Raw genomic sequence first — 18365 nt, forward strand, 5'->3', positions numbered from 1 at the left:
TTATAATTTAGAAGATTTTCTTATATTTCATGTATTCTTAAAAATGTTTTTAAAAGGCGTATAGAATAGTGCCTAGTACAAATAAATTAGTTAAATTGATTAAAACTATCATCAGTTGAGGGACACCTGGGTGGCTCAGTCAGCTGAACGTCCGACTTTGGCTCAGGTCATGATTTCATGGCTTGTGAGTTGGAGCCCTGCGTCGGGCTCTGTGCCTGCTTTGGATTCTGTGTCTCCCTCCCTCTCTGCCCCTTCCCTGTTCTCTCTCTCTCTTCTCAAAAATAAACATTAAAAAAAATAAAAAAAAAAAACCTATCATTGAAAGAATAATGTTAAGATACCTCCTTACTTTCTTATCAAATCTAAATAGTGAAATGTCTTAACAACAGTAAAGAAACACCCTCTGCACCCTTAAAAACTGAGCTGAATATAACTTTTGTTCCTGCCAGAGCTCCTTTCTTAAACATGCTCAGTGTGCTACTGCCCCAACCGGGTATTCCCTGGCCCAGCTGAAAGAGCACCTTTCCCATCATGTTCTTGAAGTTATGTATAGATGAAACAATAAAATCTCTTATATATAACAAAGTACTCTTTTCTGTGTTGGCAGAGACTAATTTAACAAATTCATTAACACAGGATTAACACTGAAGAAGTTCTTCTTGTTCCAGGTAGATTGAGTTTCCATCTGTGACCTGGACAGACAGGCTTGGGTAACAGCAAAGTGGAATTAAGTATGCAGCTACCTCTCTTCCAGTCCTCCACGCCACTGTCTTTCCCAAGTACTCCTTGACTGACAAAGGAAGAGACAGGAAAGAGTTAAAACACTGACTGGCTGACAAAGAGTTAACCTAGCTCATGAAACTTTTTACCCTCTTGATCTTCTGTGAGACTTATACCAAAAAGAAAAGAGAAACAGAGAGAGAGAGAGAGAGAGAGAGAGAGAGAGAGAGAGAGAGAGAAAGGAAAGGTGGGGAAAGATGTCAAAAGGAACAGGAAAAGAAAAGCTTACATGGTGAGAGGGTGAAAGGGGTTGCAAATTTCAACAGGCATAACCTAACAGGGATTCAGCTTCAAAATCAAATACTCCCTTCTTGCCTCCCTTTGTAATTTAACTTGAACAATAACTCTCAGTGACAGAAATTAGCTCTATGAATAGATGAAGAAAACATCAGAAGCTACCTAACATTCCTAAGATCATGTGGATGATAACTGTAAAGCTGGCATTCTAAGGCCTAGCTACTGGAGATTAGAAATTATATTTGACCCAAAGTTACTGCATCAATAGAAGTTAAAAATTTAAAAAAGCTAAGAAAATCAAAAGAAGTTAATCAACAAAAGGTAAAAACAAAGCTACGTGAAAAAACAACTTGTGCTCAAAGACAAAAATGGCATCTGATATTCTACTTAATTAGATATAATAAAAATGTATACACCAATTTTATATTATTAATATGATCAAATTTTGGAAAGGGCTTGGCATGAGCAAGGCGTCCAAGAACAATGGAACCTAGGAAGAGTTTTCTGAAACAGAAAAGATCACTGGAAAAAACCACACACACACATTCACAAATTCAAAGACATATGCAGGGAGAGTAAAAGAGAATGAAATACACTCGAACATGACAGTGAAACACACTCCCTTTCAATACTTACAATACTCACAATTAGCAATAGTAACAATCCTTCCTAAAATTAGAAGTGCGGCATTTCCAGTAAACTGTGCCCAAACTTTCCAATTTGGAGCATTAAATAATATATTTCTATTTTTACTGAGTATCATCTTTAATTTGTAAGCCCATTAAAATACTGCTTTTAAAAGGTTGTGAGGCCAACTGTAGCTTTTTATTTTAAAGACACAAATGACTCACTGCCCAAAAATATATGCACAGGTAAAATGAGCCTGAACATAACAGTGAATAAAAAGGACAAGTTCTAAAAAAGGTAATATTAACTGATAATTCTTTAAGTCTATTGGAGACAATTATACTCAATTATTTATATTGGTTATTATAAAATCCACGAAGCAGGAAAATGTGATTCTATATATTAAGACAAGTGAGGTATAAATTCAACTTGGAGAAACTATTATCATACATTCCTCCAAATACTTTTTAAAAGTTCAGTCATTAACTGAACAGCAGAAAATATGGCAGGAAACAAAGCCAGGAAAGGCCCTGCTCACACGGAACTTACTTCCTAGCATGGGGACAAAAAACCAAATAATGTTAAAAAAAAAAAGTTAGATTTTAACAAGAGGAGGACAATGAAGCAGGGAGGGAAGATAGGGAGACTGTATATATGGGGGGGCAGATTAAACAGGTGGCCAGGGACACCTGTTTTAGTAAAGATCTGACGGAGGCAAAGGTGAGCCACGCAAATATCCAGGGAAAGAGAATCCAGGCAAAGGTAACACCAAGTGCACGGGCCTGATGAAGAGGCCTGGGGAGTCTGAGAAACAGCAAGAAGGCCAATGTGCCTGCAGTAAAGGAAACAAGGGGGAAATTGCCAGGTAATAAGGACAGAGAGATAATGAGGTGGCGGTGGGATGGGAGTGACTGTGTAGGGCCTTTAGGCCACTGTAAGGATTCTGGCTTCTACCAACCATTATGGGGTTTCCAGCAAAAGAGTGACATGATCTGATGTATGTTTTATCAGGATTACTCTAGCTACTGTGTTGAGAACAGACAAGTAAAGGACAAGGGCAAAAGCAGAAAGGTACTAGTTGGAAAACAACGTCATTATCCCAGGTGAGAAATAACCATGGCTTGGATCAGGGTATTAGTAGTAGTACAAACAGTGAGAAAGGTTCAGATTCTGGGTCTATTTAAAAGTTAAGAGTTAAAAGGATGTGCTGATAGATCACGTGAGATCTGGGCAACTGAGCAAACAGAGCTACCACTAACTAAGAAGAGCAAAACTGGGAGAGACAGCATGGTAGGCAGTATTCCAATATGGCCCCCAAGACACCAGTCTTCTGGTGTACATGGCCTGTATGATCCCCTGGTCTAGAGTGTGGGTGGAACCTGCGAATATGATGGAACATCACTCCTGTGACTAGTTTATTTTACCTGGTGAAAAGGATTATGCAGATGTCATGTGAGTTCCCTAATGAGTTGACATGGAGTTCATCAGAGATTGTTTAGGAGTGTGTTAATTTCCACATATTTGTGAATTTCCCAAAATTGTTGGTTAGGTATTTCTCATTTCACTCCATTCTGCTCAGACAACATACTTTGTATGACCATCAGTCCTTTTACATGTATTGAAACTTGTTTTATGGTTTAACACATGTGGTCTATCCTGGAGAACGTTCCATGTGCGCTTCAGAATTTGTACTCTCCTGTTATTAGACAGGATGTTCTATAGATGTCTGTTAAGTTTAGTCATAGTGTTGTCCAAGGCTTCTTGTCAACTTTCTGTGCAGTGTTATGCCCATTATTGAAACTAGGGTACTGAAGTTTCCAATTATTATTGTTGAATTGTCTATATTGCTCCCATCTATTCTGCCAGTTTTTGTTTTGTGTATTTTTGGGCTCTGTTATTAGGTGAATAGATATTTATAACTGTTGTATCTTCTTGATGGATTTAATTTTTTCTCATAAAATGTCCTTCTTTTCTCTTTCAACACCTTTTTTCTTAATGGCTGTTTTATTTAATATTAGTATATAATGTCACTTCAGCCGTCTTTTGGTTATAAAGTTTGCATGGTGTATCTTTTTGTACACTCGTACACTTTTATTTTCAATCTCTTGGTATCTTTTAGCGCGAAGCGTGTCTGTTATAGGCAGCATGTAACCAGACCATGATTTTATCTATTCTATAATTCTTTTAATTAGAGTGCTTAGTCTATTTACATTTAATGTGTAATTTCTGGTCAGTTAGGAATACAAGCACCATTTTGTTTTTTTTTTTTTTCCTAGATAGTCCTACATCTCTGTTGCCTTTCCTATATAAAAGAGGGAAAGAGGAATTAAGCTCATCAGCTGACAGTGAAAATGGGAAATAAGTTATTACAGGTCTAAGGAGAAAAAAGAAAACATAAAACTGGCTTTCTGGGAGATGGAAAAGTAAACATACTAGAGAAATACAGCAGATTTTTGTCACTATTAAGAACATATCTGAGTGACACCTAGATGGCTGAGTCAGTTGAGCATCCGACTCTTGATTTTGGCTCAGGTCATGATCCCAGGGTGGCAGGATCAAGCCCCTCATGGAGTGCTACTCTGAGCATGGAGCCTGCTTGAGATTTTCTCTCTCTCTCTCTCTCTCTCTCTCTTTCTCTCTCCCCCCCATGCTCTCTCTCTAAAATAAAATTAAAAAAAAAAAAAAACCCACACCTGAGATTAATAGCCATGAATTTAAAGTGTCACTGGTTAGTATGGTTAGAATGGGTTTCCTTCCAGCCACATCCACCTTCAAGTGTGGGCACAGAGTAAACCAAGGCTTGGTTTTTCCAGCCTAGTGGTTTCAGTTAAGTGAATATGATGAAGTGAGAGATGGGCAAAGGAACTGAGGATGTATGCAAGGGATACTGACTAATGAGTGCCTACAGAATTCAGACTGGATAAGAAGGGCAGTGAGGATATTGGGACCCAAGGGAACAGTGAGAAGGTATTTGAAACAATGGATCAGAAGTTGCTGGGAGGCAGGGAGTGGTGAAAGGATTGCTAGAATTGAGGTAACAGGGGAGAGTGGAAATATAGGCTGCTGTTCTTTTTTTTTTTTTTTTTTAATTTTTTTTTTCAATGTTTATTTATTTTTGGGACAGACAGAGACAGAGCATGAATGGGGGAGGGGCAGAGAGAGAGGGAGACACAGAATCGGAAACAGGCTCCAGGCTCTGAGCCATCAGCCCAGAGCCCGACGCGGGGCTCGAACTCACGGACCGCGAGATCGTGACCTGGCTGAAGTCAGACGCTTAACCGACTGCGCCACCCAGGCGCCCCTAGGCTGCTGTTCTTGAATGAGGTGCTTAGAAATGAGATTATGGAGGAAATGTAGTTAATGGTAGAGGATATGACTGAAACTGGTGGCTGAAGTTAACTAGAGGAATCACTGAAGTAGAAGATGTCAGAGAACTGACAGACTTCAATATTAGAAGGATCATACAGATAATGAAATCACCAATATGGATTTCCATTATTAATATATTTTCATGAGGCAAGATTAATTTTCAGTTTTACAACTGTGACAATTTAGAACCTTTTGGATATCTCACGATTTTCCTAAGTACTATGATTCAGAACTCCTTACTATGGATATAAGGGCAGTACATATATATTTCTTGTATTACTATAAGGGTATGATGTACCTCTCCTAATGCTTACATTATTACATTATGGTTATCTGTGCCAGGGTTTTGGCTTCTCTATCAGATGATAAAATGTATCAAAACAGGAAGTGTCTCTTAATCTTCATATACTATAGTGCCAGTATGGCAACTAGCGCATGTTTTCTTTTTAACTTATTTATTTTTTTAAAATTAAGATATAATTGCATACAATGTGTAAGTTTATGATGTACAGTGTTTTGGTTTGCATGTTTATACATTGTAATATGATTACTACTCTAACAACAGCCAACACTTTGAAAGTTTTCAGTGGATATTTGTTGTATAAAACTACTGATTTTATAAGTAGGCTATTGAGCCTTATTGTTTGCCATTCCTTTCAAATAAAAGAAATTGGTTTGTTGAAACTAGAGAATTCTCACTTCTTTTGCACAAGTAGGATTCTGGATGTATCTCTATTAAACTTACCAATAACTGATATGGTTGTTGATTTGCTGGTTTGTATTTTTTACTAAAGTATAACTGGATTATTTTGCTAGGGCTGCCTTAACACAGTACCACAGATTGGGTGACTTAAACAGCAGGAATTTATTTTTTCACAATTTGGGAGGTTGGAAGTCACATAGATAATAAATGGTAAAACCTAAATTTGAGTCCAGATCTAACTAATGTTAGATACACAATCAAGATGTTGGCTGGGTTACTCTCTTCTAAGGCCTCTCTTTGGCTTATGGATGGCCATCTTCTCCATGTGTCTTCACATGGTCTTCCTTCCATGTATGTCCAAATCTTCTTACAAGAACCCCAATCATAATGGATTAGGGCCCACCCTAATGACCTCATTTTACCTCTTTAAAGACCCCATCTTCAAATATAGTCACATTCTGAGGTACTGGAAGTTAGGGCTTCAACATATGAATTTAGGGGGGCACAATTCAGTATGTAATAGTCACTTCCTTAAGGGAAGGGAATATGTCTTTGATTTCTGTATCACTGGTGCCTAAATGGGGTAGCACACAAAATATTTAATGAGTGTTGCTTATAGAATGACTACATTTCTACATTAGATGAGAAACCAGAAAAATGAACCCTGGGTCATCTATAGGAGTCTAAGAATGCATGTATATAGTACAAAGTCATTTTGGTGGGGAGGTAGGAACTTCTAATTATTCAATCTATTATTTACTCCCTTCTTTCTCACTTATATACTCACACATTATGAAGAAAAGCACTCAAGTTATTGCAGGTCTGCTTAAGATGTTTTTCTCCTGATTACATACAGTAACAAAGATGACTATGTATATATATCTTGATATATCTTGATGTATATTTTCTTTACACAAAATTAGCATCATACTTAAAATCAAAAATAGATTTATGTTTTAATCTTAATATGATACTATAAACATTTTCCTTTCTTTAACGCATTTTTTTAATGTTTATGTATTTATTTTGAGAGAACACATGTGCATGCACGAGCAGGACAGGGACAAGGAGACAGGGAGAGAGAGAATCATAAGCAGGCTCCACACAACACGAAGCCCCATGTAGGGCTTCGATCCCACAACCATGAGATCATGACCTGAGCCAAAATCAAGAACTGGATGCCTAACCAACTGAGCCACCCAGGTGCACCTAAACATATTCCTAAGTAGTAGTTAAAACATGAATAAAATTTAAAGTTAGATCTGGGCTCAAATTCAGATTCTACCATTTACTTACTATCTGTGTGACTTCAGGCAAGTATGTATCTTCTCTGTGTCTAGGTTTTCTCATCTATGAACTGAGGCAATTTTACTAATTGTCTCACAAGTTTATAAAGAATGAGAATTCAGGTAAAATTCTTAGCACAACATTTGACATATGCCAAGAACACATTAAACAATTATTATTATTATCCAAAAAGGGGATCTTAATGGCACCATAATATTAGATGCTGAACATTTGTGTTTTTTCAAACTTTCCACTACAATAAATCTGAAAGCTTGGTCTATATGTCTTGCTCATAAATCTTGGCCTAATGTCTTTGGTTGTTCCCTTAAACTCAAGAGCTAACATATTACACCAAACTTTTTTATTTTCAAGTGAAGTTTTAACAGAAAGGGAGAATAAATAAAATCTATTAATAAGGGAATGCTGAGAAACTGAAATGCTTGGTGAAACAAGCAAAAACCTCTCCCTGGGGTAGCTGAGATGGCTCAGCATGAGGAAAGTTTGAAAATCACTGAGCAAGAAACAAATGTTAAAGTCCTCTCTCTCACTGGAATAAACAATGGGTTGCCAGAATGTGATTGTTCTGGTGCTGTGCCGCAGGCAAACACAGAACAATAGGACTGTGGCTATTTCTTTTAAGCATTCCACAGCTAGGAAGAAATTCAAGCCCTATAAATCCTGTATTCTTTCACAAAGATACTAAGCTTAAAGTGAATGGTTTAGTTAACTCCCTGTATGTAATACAAGCAGTGAACAGATTTTAATGCCACTGGGTAGATCAGTAAAGAAATAAGCTAGACTTTTCATAAACCTATCCTATTAGGAAAAATAAAATGTGGTTTTGGCTACATTAACCTGATTTTCTGCTTCCCTATTATACCAGCACTCAACTGTCAATCAAGTCATAAGTGTAAGAATCAAAGAAATGGTACTTCTATCATAAATGGATTGGAAATGTTCCATAGCAAACTTCTCTTTTTTAATTTAATGTTTATTTATTTTTGAGAGAGAGACAGAGAGAGAGAGAGAGAGAGAAAGAGAGAGAGAGAGAGAGAGAGCGCGCGCGAGAGAGCACGCGCGGGGAGGGGCAGAGAGAGAGGGAGACACAGAATCCGAAGCAGGCTCCAGGCTCTGAGATGTCAGCACAGAGCCCGATGCAGGGCTCAAACTCACAAACCGCAAGATCATGACCTGAGCTGAAGTCGGACACTCAACTGACAGCCACCCAGGTGCCCACATTCCATAACAAACTTAATCAAAGCATCAAAAGAATTTCTTATCCACCTATAAAAGGCCACTAACTAATCAAAGTAATGTCTATTTAGGTGCAACATTCATAACTCTTTTCAAGGTTCAAACAAACCAAAAAAATGTCAGGCATTAAATTACATCCAAATAAAATATTTTATGGAGATTTTGGATAAATATGTTCTATAAGAGATAACAGGCTCAATGCTAACATTCAATAATTAAGTTTTCTGAGGCTATCAACTTTGCTAAAGAAATTAAAATAAAACAAAATTTGCCTTAGTTTGCTTTTATTTAAATACTTTTTGAAAATGCGGGAATTAGAAAATACTTAATAGGGGTGCCTGGGTGGCTCAGTTGGTTAAGCGGCCGACTTCGGCTCAGGTCATGATCTCGCGGTCCGTGAGTTCGAGCCCCACGTCAGGCTCTGTGCTGACAGCTCAGAGCCTGGAGCCTGTTTCAGATTCTGTGTCTCCCTCTCTCTGACCCTCCCCCATTCATGCTCTGTCTCTCTGTCTCAAAAATAAATAAACGTTAAAAAAAAAAAAAGAAAATACATAATAAAACGATACAAATTATAAACAAATAATGTAAATTACTCTGTGGAAAATAAGAGATATAAATTATAAAATAATCCTAAACTTCCCAGAGTTTGCAGGTTACAATATTCCCTATTGAAGTATCAAGCCTGCAACCGCAGCTTGTTTTTAAAACAGGTGTCCAAGAGAATGTCACTTGATCTAACGTGTCCTTGCTTTGGTAAGTGATACTGACACTGAGGCCAAGAATAAGAATTATGCTTTGACTAGGTCTCTGAACTGACCACAGTCTATTCAAGCTACTTTAGCATTTGAACACCAAGCAAATATGCTTATGTTAATTACCGTCATGTGATCTTGACATGAATTAATCCCTGTTCCTATTAACTTCCCTAGTAAATGAAGCTTTAATGCTTAACTGATAACAAAGTGCTGGGATAATCCAGAGCAATACAAATTTAACAGATGAGGGAGCAATAAGTAATGGCCATTCATCTTATTAATATAATACATATTTATTTCACATGGCAGAAAGACTGTATTAAAATTACATCCTGGCCTAGCGTTAAAACTGAAACCAAGATAGGTAGGGAGGAGTGGGAATGTAATTCCTATTTAGATGTTCATATTTTCTCCACAGTAAGTTTTTCACGTGTTGGTACTGACGATTATAGGATGTCACAGAATTTGATAATCAGACAATATGAATCAACAACTGATAGGGTTTGACAGTTTGTTAACCCATCCAGTAATTACTTGCTTACAACAGCATACAAATAGCAGTGACTCCAATCTCCATAAAGGGTATTTTTATTCAGAATATAGTATCCCTAACCACCAGTCTAGGTAACCAAAGTACCATAACTTCTCAAAACAAATGTTACAAGTCAGAACTTGTTTTTTATTTGATTAATATTAATCCTAAAAATATAACAACTAAATACAGTTGGTAATTAAAAATATAGTTTTATTTATTGGAACAAAGCAGTACCATGCTAGAATCTATTAATTTAGATATTTCTTTAAGGCAGTAACCCTATAGTACTACTTTTAGGAAACTGACTCTACCCAAATTGATATTATGGCTTGAACAAGTGGGTCTAGAGTCACGCATGATCTGTTCAGGTAAAATATCCACAAATGCTTTCTGTGTGTTGGTTATTGTCTAGACTTTGATTTTTTCCTCCTTTTCCCCATAACTATTATAACTACTCCCACTGCTACTGGCTCATTCTTATTAAGCAGGAACTCAAGATGGAAAACACATTTAAGTGAAAAAAAAAACCAGCTTACAAAATATTGTATTATAATTCTATTTCTGTAAAATCACAAGTGTCCTTACAGATGTGTGTTTTAAAAATGAGAGTTCAAATACTAGTAGTGGTTATCTTGGAAGGTAGAATTACGTACAAACTTTTATTTTTGCTTTCTGTTTTATTATTTTTGAAACGTACAATGAACATTTAAGATGAAAAATCTACTTTATTTTTTTTTAATTTTTTTTTTAACATTTATTTATTTTTGAGACAGAGAGAGACAGAGCATGAGTCAGGGAGGGTCAGAGAGAGAGAGGGAGACACAGAATCCGAAGCAGGCTCCAGGCTCCGAGCTGTCAGCACAGAGCCTGATGCGGGGCTCGAACTCACGGACTGTGAGATCATGACCGGAGCCTAAGTCGGACGGACGCCCAACCGACTGAGCCACCCAGGCGCCCCAAAATCGACTTTATTTTTAATCATGTACTGTGTACTGTGTCCTTGACATATTTATTATTTAATAGTGGGTCAATGAAAAGAATATTTATATTTGGTTCTTAAATAGCAATAATTATATAATAGAGTAGGGTAAAATGCAAGCAAGCCTTAACGTTATTCAGCTTTAGACAAGCCACTGTTTAAACTATTTCAAAACAGGATAAATTAAAAATGAGGAGTGAGCTTGAAGAGTCATTTCAACCTATTATTTATTACTGCCAACAAGGCGACTCACAGAAGCAACAAGGTCCTGCTGGTGGGATCCCTGCAATCAACATTCATATCTACACCTTCTAACATTTTAGAAATCACTTAAGAAATGCTCAGAGGTTTACTAAGTGGCAATATAGTGCACTCACATAACATCTCTGGGCCTTTTTTCCCTTATGGAATTTAAGAGACAATAAAACAGATTTGGATACAAAAGTATTTTAAAGAAGCAGGTTATGACCTAATCTAAAATTGAAAGCATTTATGAATAGATCCAAAGGTAATTATATCTTTCAGTACTTAGGTATTCAAAAATCCAATCTTTTTTTCTCTAGGGCTCAAAGTTCTTTACTTTTGTCACTAGTTATTTTTCATCTAAATGAAAAGTCCTCACTTTTACAATCTGTAAAAGAATGAAGTTAAGAGAAATAATCTTCAGGGTCCCTTTGAGTCTTAAAATTTTATTACTCTCTGAAAGGCCATATTAATCATTATTTTTTCTTAGTTTTGACAGGAATTAATAACTGAGAAAAGCGGTATTTTTAGCTTTATTTACAGAGTCCAGAATTACTTTTCATTACAAGAGATTCTAAGAAATATATATATTTTTATTTATCACTTCAGTGACTACATAAAAATATAGCAAGAATATTTTCACTAATAAAATCTGAAATCATTCAAAATAATAATAAAAAAGAAATTAACATTGGTATTAAGTACTTTCAAGAAAATTCCAAAAACGAATAACCCACCTGATGACCTGGTTACAGTGGGCACACATTGGAGTTCGTTTCCCTGCAGGAATGTGCTCAGCTCTTTGCACTAAAGTGCCTTGGTCATGTGACTGGGGCTGTCCCCTGGCTGAGTTGGCTGGTGCTACTGCTCCTGATGAGGCTGCACTGTTTGAGATTCTTCCACTGGAAAGTGCTAGGAATTAAGACACAGAAGAATCAGAATGAGAATAAGCCAAATATAAAGTTTTTCTAATATTCAAATAATAATATTACTTTGTAAAATCATCTATTCATATATAGCAACACAGGCCTACCTCAAGAAGCAAGAAAAATCTCAAATACACAACATAACCTTACACCTAAAGGAGCTAGAAAAAGAACAGCAAAGGAAGCCTAAAGCCAGCAGAAGAAAGGAAATAATAAAGATTAGAGCAGAAATAAGTGATACAGAAACAAAACAAAAACCTAGTAGAATAGATCAATAAAACTCAGAGCTGGTTCTTTGAAGGAATTCATAAAACTGATAACCCCCTAGCCACGCTTATCAAAAAAAAGAGAAAGGACCCAAATAATAAAAATCATGAATGAGAGAGGAGAGATCATAATCAACACCACAGAAATGCAAACAATTATAAGAGAATATTATGAAAAATTATATGCCAACAAACTGGGAAACCTGGAAGAAATAGATAAATTCCTAGAAACATAAACTATCAAAACTGAAATAGGAAGAAATAGGACATTTGAACAGACTGATAACCAGCAAAGAAATTGAATTCGCAGTAAAAAATCTCCCAAGAAACAAGTCCAGGGCCAGATGGTTTCCCAGGGAAAATCAACCAAACCTTTAAAGAGAAGTTAATTCCTATTTTTCTCAAACTGTCCCAAAAAATAGAAATGGAAGGAAAATTTTCCAACTCATTCTATGAGGCCAACATAACCTCAAAAAATTAAAAATAGAAATACCAGGGGTGCCTGGGTGGCTCAGTCAGTTAAGCGTCCAACTTCAGCTCAGGTCATGATCTCGTTGGTGGGTTCAAGCCCCATGTCGGGCTCTGCGCTGACAGCTCAGAGCCTGGAGTCTGCTTCTGGTTCTGTATCTCCCTCTCTCTCTGCCCCTCCCCCACTCGCACTCTGTCTTTCTCTGTCTCTTGAAAATAAATAAATGTTAAAAAAGCTATTTTAAAAACAGAAATACCATATGATCCAGTAATTCCACTATGGGGTATTAACCCAAAGAAAACAAAAACAGTAATTCGAAAATATATATGCAACCCTACGTTTTCTGTTGCATCATATACAACAGTCAAAATATGGAAGCAACATAATGTATCCATCAACAGATAAGGAAGATGTGGTAAAGATATATAATGGACTATTACTCAGCCATAAAAAGGAATTAAATCTTGCCATTTGCAACAACACGGATGGACCTAAAGTGTATTATGCTAAGTCAAATAAGGCAGGAGGTTGGGGGGATGGGAGAAATAGGTGGAGGGGATTAAGAGATATAAACTTCCAGTTATAAAATAAATAAGTCACGGGGATGAGAAATACAGCATAGGGAATATAGTTAAAAGTACTGTAATAACATTTGTATGGTAACAGACGGTAACTACATTTACTATGGTAAGCATGGTATAATGTATAGAATGGTCAAAAACCACTATGTTATACACCTGAAACTAATATAACATTGTATGTCAACTATACTTGATAAAAATTTTTAAAATAATAATAATTATTTTCAGGCAGGAAGACACACACATTTCAAGATAACGGGTTAGCTTTGGGAAAGACACAAAAGAAGTGAGTAAAATTGCAAAGGGGCTTCAATCACATCTGTAATACTGTATTAAATATTAAAGCAAAAGCAGAATTATATAAAAAAAACCCTATTCATTTGCTTATTCACTCACTCACATTTATGGAGACACTATGTATCAAACACTGGACTGTGACTACAGAAATAAACAGAAAAGAAAATCAAGGATTACAACACAGTGAAAGAGTCTTAAAATTTTATTACTGTCTGAAAGGCCACATTAATCGTTTTTTTTTCCTTAGTTTTGACAGGAATGAATAACCTAGAAAATTGGTATATTTAGCTTTATTAAGTCTGGAGTTACTTTTCATTACAAGGGATTCTAAGAAATGTGTGTGTGTGTGTACGCGCGCGTGTGCGTTATACCTATATATATAAATACATACAAATATAAACATAAAAATAAATATATATAATGTGTTATAAGAAAAGCAGAGTTGCCTCTGCTTCCAAGAGGAGATGCAGTTAAGCTGAGCATTGACAGCAAGGTAGTTCTACTCATCTAGACATCTCTGCTAATCAGATAGATTTAACTCCAAGTACATCAGAGGCACATTAAATATCTCAATGTGTTGCAAGATAATAAAAATAAAAATGAACTCAATGTATTACCTCTCTTCCTGTATTCTCTAAGTAGACTGTAAAATCGGTCACCCAGTCATATAAGGTAGCTACTTAAGAACCATTCTAGGACCTTCCTCTCTCTCATCTGTGGTAATAATGGGTCCTGCTGATTTTACATCACAAGTACTTCTTGATTTTGCCCGTCATCACCCATTCCAACAATACTGTCCTGGTTTAGGTCCTAAATCTCTCCCACCTTGCTGGTCGCCAAAATGTCTTATCCTTAAATGCATCCTCCCAACTGCCACCAAGGACTGAAATCTTATCAGGTCACAACTCTGATACACCACTTCAAGAATCTCCTTCTTCTCTGACCACTGAATGTAGTCCATGCTTCTAAGCACTGCATTCAGGGCCCTCCAAGTGCTCTCTGCCTGCCCCACAGTCTCACTGCTCACCACCCTCTGCCTCAGTCTTCATGCTGCAGCAACGCCCAATGCCTCAAGTTTTCTTGTAAGTCCATCTATGCACAGGCTGTCTTCACTGTCCTTTCTCTCCCCTTCTCTCTATTTACCTAGTAACCACTACATAGCATTTAAGATTCAATCCAGAAGTCAACTGCTCCAAAAATCTTCCCTGAAGTACCTCTCCCCACTGCCCATGCCACATAATCCAGATTAAATGTTTCTCTTTCACGTTCCCATAATTTTCTGTGAATAACTTTATTACTGTTTCTCCTTCATATATCTGTGCCTCTTCCTCCCCAACTAAAAAGCAAGCTCCCTGAGGGCAGGAACTATGCCTTATTCCTCAGCCTAGGAGCTAATATGGTGTCTGGAATGAATGAACAAATGAATCAATGAATGAACTGGAATCAATACATAACTGAATGGGGTGCCTGGGTGGCTCGGTCAGTTGAGCGTCCAACTTTGGCTCAGGTCATGATCTCACGGTTCATGAGTTTAAGCCCCACATTGGGCTCTCTGCTGTTAACATAGAGCCTGCTTTGGATCCTCTGTCTCCCTCTCTCTGTCCCTCCCTGACTTGTGCACACATGCTCTCTCTCTCAAAATAAATAAACATTTAAAAAACATAAACGAATGTAAAAACTGTGACAACCTGAAACCAACAGGAGGGCTGCTCCTTACCCACAGGCAATTACGATGTAGTGGAAAAGACATATATTCAAAAAACATTTAAAAGGACTAACTCTTATTTATAATAAATAAATAATAATATAAATTTACTGCATGTGTGTGTATTGACAGGATTCATTTTATAGCTGTGGTTTTAATTGGTAAGATTAATTGGGCTAATTGAAAGAATAACTCTCCCTTACCAGAATAAAGCCTGTTTGCAATGATGGGCAATTACAGATTCAGAAACCCAGCTTTTATAAACACATAGCACATCTACAGGGCTCTCTGCCTGGCACTTGAGCCGTGAAATGGCATTTTACAGACCAGTGAGCTTTACCATTGCCCTTGTTTCAAGTGACTCAACTGGGCTAGGAAAATGTTTTCACTCCCTTAGATTCACGCTTCCTCGTATAGAAATGGGAAAGAATATTACTGTGTACATTCTTCTTCCTTGTTACCGCATTTACTTGCACAGCACAACTTGCTCCTCTGTGTGTCTTCCATTTCTGTATCCAGACCTGATTTCTCTTAGAGCAACAGATAAGCATTTTCAATGCCAATTCCTGTTCTTGTCTTTAAATTCAAGATATGAAAAATGGATTTCATCTTTTTGCACGCATTACCTCAGAACTCCTTCCTGTATGTCTGAATTCTGCCACTTAGTGAGACACGGCGCTCTGTCTCCTATGTGCCTGACAGTCCGCAGACCCTAACAACTGTTCTGCTGTAAATGTTTCCAAGGTCTGTCCCTTCTTTTTAATCCAACCCATGATCTGTCATTTGAGTCCTGGTCTTCAATCTCTCAAGTCTGGACAACTGCAAGTCTCCTAACCATTCTCTCTGCTGCCAATTTCTTTCCAACCTTTTCTGCTGGATTATTTTCCCAAATACACTACTCTCATCATGGTTTCTTGCTTATTCAATCTTGACAGTCCAGTCCCTCAAGGAGCTCACTCCGGTCTTCTTTATGACCTTGTCTTTTATGCTCACTCACATCCCTGCCATCACCCTACTCTATTATAGTTACTTAATATTTAACTTGTGCCATCACTACTTGAAGGCACTCTTGTCAAATCCTTATAACAGCTCTATGATTCAGGCAAGATTAGCACCACTTTTTTTTATTCTGAGGCAAAGAATGGTAAGAAACTGGTCCAAGGCCACACAGCAAATAAAAGGCAATCCTGAACCTAGGCGGTTTGGCTCCAGAGTCTGTGTTCTTAACCACTATGCTATAGTTTACTCACTGTCCCTTGAACATGTCAGGTTAGGCCCTGCCTCTATGACCATTAGCCAATGAAATGTCCCTTTCTCCAGTACCACTCATACTTTTCTCCTTCTACAAGGCTCATGGAAGTTCCATTCCCTGAGCTCCCTGCCACCACCCCATCTGCCCCGAAGATCCCACAGCTAGCAGTGTCCTTGCTCCTTTTTTTTTTTTTTTTTTTGAGAGAGAGACAGAGAGAGTATGAGCAGAAGAGGGGCAGAGAGAGAGACAGTGAGAAAGAATCCCAAGCAGGCTCCATCCTGAACGCAGAACCTGATGCAGAGCTTGAACCTACAACCATGAGACCATGACCTGAGCCAAAATCAAGAGTCAGACACTTAACCAACTGAGCCACCCAGGCACCCTCCTTGCTCCTCTTAACATCCACAACACCCCTGCCTGCATAATTTGTTTATCAACATCTTATATCCTTACAACCTTCCTAAGGCAATGATAAACTTTTTTTTTAATGTTTATTTATTTTTGGGAGAGAGACAGAGAGAGTGAGACAGAGTGCGAGCAGGGGAGGGACAGAGAGACACGGAGACACAGAATCTGAAGCAGGCTCCAGGCTCCGAGCTGTCAGCACAGAGCTCCACATGGGGCTCAAACCCACGAACTGCAAGATCATGACCTGAGACAAAGTCAACGCTCAACCGACTGAGCCACCCAGGGGGCCCCCTGTAATGATAAACTTTTAAACAAAGAGGACAAACTATGTAATTCTCTCTACCCGCTATCAGAAAATAGCCTCACAAAGAGAAGGCAAAAAAAAAAAAAAAAAAATTAACATTTATTCATGCAAAAGAAAAAAGGGAAGGTTCCAAATCACTTTCATTTTGCCTTTTTAAAGAGCAATATTGAGACGGATATTTTTAAAATGCGGATCAGGGTCAGGATTTCAAACAGTGGGAAAGTTACCAATTGAAAAATCTGAAAATCAGACCTCAAAGAGAGTGAAACCCTTTCATCTACCATATGCCTTTATTTTATCACATTATCTATGCATAAGCCCTAAAGTACTGAGTCATTGGGACATTTTTAGCAATAAAAGAGTGTAGTAATTCCCCATCCATCAGTCATTGTAAAATGGGACATAATCCACCTGGCCCATGCCTCAAGGAGAAGGTACATGGGAGACTAGCTTATTTAACATGAGAAGCCATTCTTAAACATGAAACATGTGACTGTGTCTTCAACACATGTAATAAGCCCTAAGCTCACTTCTGTTCCTTGCTTGGGAAGAAAAGCCTTGTTTTCTGTTACTGCCCCATTTTAACCACTTTGGATAAGACAGAAATTCTCACACCTCCGTTTTGTTGCTGTGTTGCTAGCACACTGGCCCGCACACAAAGCTACACAAGCCCTGTTAATTACCAAGCCGCGAACATTTCCAAGGCATAGTTATTTCCCGTATGAATAAAGTGATGTTTCACTTCTTCAGACTGAATTTCTCACTACTTTAGCACAGTAATGGGCAACTTTCGTGCCATCAAGTGCCAAGCCCCTGGCCTCTGCTCACTTGGCTTAATGGGGAGAGGGAGGTGTAAGAAGGTGAGGTCTTCCAACAGGGAAGGCACCATGAAATGAGCCTTGTTTCCTTAATAATTCTGCAGAGAACTGCACTACTATGCAGGGAAAAACGATCTTCCATGGGTGGTACAGAGACCAAAACACTTCACATTTATTGAACCTGTCATGAAAATCATGTTTATGTAGAAAAAAATATACATCTCTTTAGAGATAGTAGTTTAAAGATGACAATCTACTTATTTGTAATAAAAACAACTATTTCTTTTAAGTTTTAATAGAGCTATTAAATAGGACCATTAGATTAGCCCCATTTCATAATCTATGAATCTAAGTCACAAAAAATTTAAGTGACTTAAGCTGAATAATGAATGAGTCAATAAAGTGTCATCCTGAGAACATTAGAAAGAAGTTAGTTCTTGACTCAAGTTTTCCTTTTTAACTTTAATCTTGAGCAACTTCCATAAAATTTGGCTTCTTTGTGGCTAATCTCTACCCCATTGGGGACATGTTGGAAAATTAATTTTTATTCTTTTATATAAAGTACATTTC

At 37.5% G+C, this 18365-nt stretch overlaps 1 protein-coding gene across 19 annotated transcripts in view; it reads right to left on the reverse strand.

Moving 5' to 3' along the window:
• PDLIM5 (PDZ and LIM domain 5) overlaps nucleotides 1-18365 on the reverse strand; it is a 224659-nt gene that overhangs the window by 13611 nt on the left and 192683 nt on the right. For all 19 annotated transcript variants that reach the window (XM_045056086.1, XM_019829224.3, XM_045056085.1 and 16 more), the window contains one exon: nucleotides 11507-11681. In XM_045056086.1, coding sequence (XP_044912021.1) covers nucleotides 11507-11681 — 175 coding nt within the window. The remainder of the gene's footprint in view (nucleotides 1-11506; nucleotides 11682-18365) is intronic.

The sequence above is a fragment of the Felis catus genome, chromosome B1, assembly GCF_018350175.1.
Source record: "Felis catus isolate Fca126 chromosome B1, F.catus_Fca126_mat1.0, whole genome shotgun sequence".
NCBI lineage: Eukaryota > Metazoa > Chordata > Mammalia > Carnivora > Felidae > Felis > Felis catus.